At 34.3% G+C, this 2,668-nt stretch overlaps 1 protein-coding gene across 1 annotated transcript in view; it reads left to right on the forward strand.

The window, feature by feature from the left end:
- The window catches only part of LOC119581709 (RCC1 and BTB domain-containing protein 1-like), a gene marked incomplete in the record, with an annotated part of 27,771 nt that extends 25,261 nt beyond the window's left edge, over positions 1 to 2,510 (forward strand). Inside the window, 3 exon segments of the mRNA XM_037929834.1 lie at positions 403 to 500; positions 707 to 837; positions 1,064 to 2,510. Of these exon segments, the coding sequence (XP_037785762.1) occupies positions 403 to 500; positions 707 to 837; positions 1,064 to 1,204 (370 nt within the window).
- Between the last annotated feature and the right edge of the window lie 158 nt (positions 2,511 to 2,668).

The raw sequence follows: 2,668 nt of genomic DNA on the forward strand, positions 1-2,668 counted from the left end.
GTCAACAGATGGTACCTCTTTCTTTATTTTTGAGAGGTGTAATTATACTGTAGCTTTGTCCACATAGGTTGGAATTGTTTATTTGGTTTCCAGATTACTTTTATGTTTTATTCAAATATTATTTATATTATTTCTAGGGAAGGATAAACTATGGGAAATTACTTAATGCGGCTTGAATCCTAAATTTTTGGTTCTTGCATATCAACAGAGGAGCATTATTGCCCTTTTTTGTAGTCGTGCTTGCACCAATACCTCATGCTAAACATTTTTACAAATATTTATAGAAGCAAATGCTTTTTTCTTCTTTTCTTGCTTGTGATGCCTTCATTTTCATTCATATTTATATTGAAAATTCTAATATGTGTTCCATTTTTCTCTTCTATCTTTCAAAATATCTAACAGAGAAGTTGAAGTGAAAGACTACTCATTTGTAGTGTTTCGAGCCTTTTTGCAGTACATCTATACAGACACAGTCAACGTTTCACCAGAAGATGCAATAGGTATGTAAGGAGCACCTCTCTTTGATTACTACCGAGTGTGAAATATAATTTTTTTTTTAATATTAGATTATTGAAATGATATGCAGTGTAGAGATATTTTGTTTTATTTCTTCTTTTCCTTTAATTTATGTCCATCAAACTTGTGTTAATGGTTGTAACACCAGAAGAAAATTTAATTCTAATACTAAGTACATTTTGTGTTACAGGTTTATTAGACTTAGCAAACGCATACTGTGAAGAAGCCCTAAAGCGACACTGCGAGAGAATAATTCGCCATGGCATTACCACAGAGAATGCTGCCATGCTTTATGCTGTTGCCATTAAATATGAAGCGACGGTACTAGTTTCATTTTGAGATAGATGTTAATGTCTTTATTCATAGATTATGTACACAAACTTTAGGTGACAAAAGCTATTGGGATTTTGTTCAAAAAATTTTATGTCAGTAGTAGCTGCTTCGTAATTGAAGCTTGATTTGCATAAAGGTGGAATGAATGCATTGCTATCTCTTCAGTTCATTTTATAAATCACCATTTAGTAACCTGTGTTTCAAATGTTTTCAGGAGTTGGAGGAGTTTTGCTTCCGCTTTGCCCTCAACCACATGACAGAAGTTGCACAAACGGAAGCCTTCATGGCCCTCGACGAATTGACGGTGAAGAACTTCATCCAGCGAGCAGCACAGCATGGTGCATTTAAGTACTGATATTCTAGCTACTTGTTGATGAGAATCTCACAACAACAACAGCAGCCGAGGCATGGTCACCATTCTTAACATAACACAAGTTTAAGGGGCGGACAACGAGGGTCAGGAATGCGATGGTCAGGGGGGTGTTGATGACGATAAGCTTTCTTATGGTATGGGACAAAATGGTAGGGATATTGGGACATTTTTCTCAAAAACAAAGTACAAGAGTGAAAATATATTAAAAGGTGCGTGATAGTGATAGGGCTTATACTTAAAAAAAAGTGACTTGAATCTCCTGCTTTGACAAAATAAAAAAGTGTACATGAAACTGTTGTACTTTTTGTACCATGGGCTAATATTTAGTAGATAGGGCAGAAAAATGGTATAGTTGATCAATGGGGGGAACAATTTATTTCGGAATCCTGTAGCATATGAAATCCTGGTCTCCATGAGGGTAGATGTGTTTCAGCCAATAAAGTGTATAAATGTCTACTGATTAGTAAAGTCTTTCACTTTTGATTCACTTCTACCAATTTAAGTTGCATGGTTCACACACAATTCTCATTATTCCCTCTCTCCAATGAGGTTGTGCGTCAGTAAGGCAATATTCATTATTGGGTGAGGGTGGCCCAACATAAATTATCATACAAGAACCATGTGGCAATAGATGACAGGTATTTACAGCTCGTTATTCTGTAGGGCACCAGAGTTATTGGCTATGGCCATTTGTCTCGGTGTTCTATTCAGAAGTATTACAATTCGGTGGTTTCTTATGTGCTTTGTGTTTTGCCTTATGGTTTATGTTATACATGTTTTTGATACCAAAGATAATGAAGTAAGATAGGGAATTTAAGTTTGTATGTGTTTTGTTTTTGTTGGAGTAAATGAGAAATGTTTTTACAAGATTTGAAAACTTTGAGTTTCTAGATTTTGTAGATTGTACTGAAAGTATCTGGATTAGTATTTTTCGTTTCTCTTCAGTATCAGGTGCATACAAAGAACTATGAATATGCAACCAAAATAAAAATGTTTACACTTCACACAAAAGATGTAATGAATTTCTTTTCTATCCCAGAGCATTGATTTATGTAGGTGTTATGAACTAGTCTTTTTAAAAGCAAGTCATTTATTTTCAGCTTCATAGTTTTGTCAACTTATTATTTTATCAGATATCTTGACGTGTTTTAGTCACTTTTTTTTATCCCTGCCTCCCTATATACTTCCCTTCTGGTATTAGCAAAAGTGATAAGTATTCTTTTCTTTGTAAAGACATTTCTTGCCATTTTATTCCCACTTCCTTTCTAATTATAATTTTTTTTAATCACAAAATAGTTTCTTTTATTCCTCAAAGAGCTTTAGTTTCTTAACCTCTTATTTCCTACTTTTAGCTTTTATGGATCTTAGGAAGTTTAGTCGGTCAGTCAGTTAATCAGTGCTAAGGAATAGTCAGGGGTGAGTAGTAGAGGCTTTACTTAATAGCTG

Source organism: Penaeus monodon, chromosome 15 (genome assembly GCF_015228065.2).
Source record: "Penaeus monodon isolate SGIC_2016 chromosome 15, NSTDA_Pmon_1, whole genome shotgun sequence".
Classification (NCBI taxonomy): Eukaryota; Metazoa; Arthropoda; class Malacostraca; order Decapoda; family Penaeidae; genus Penaeus; species Penaeus monodon.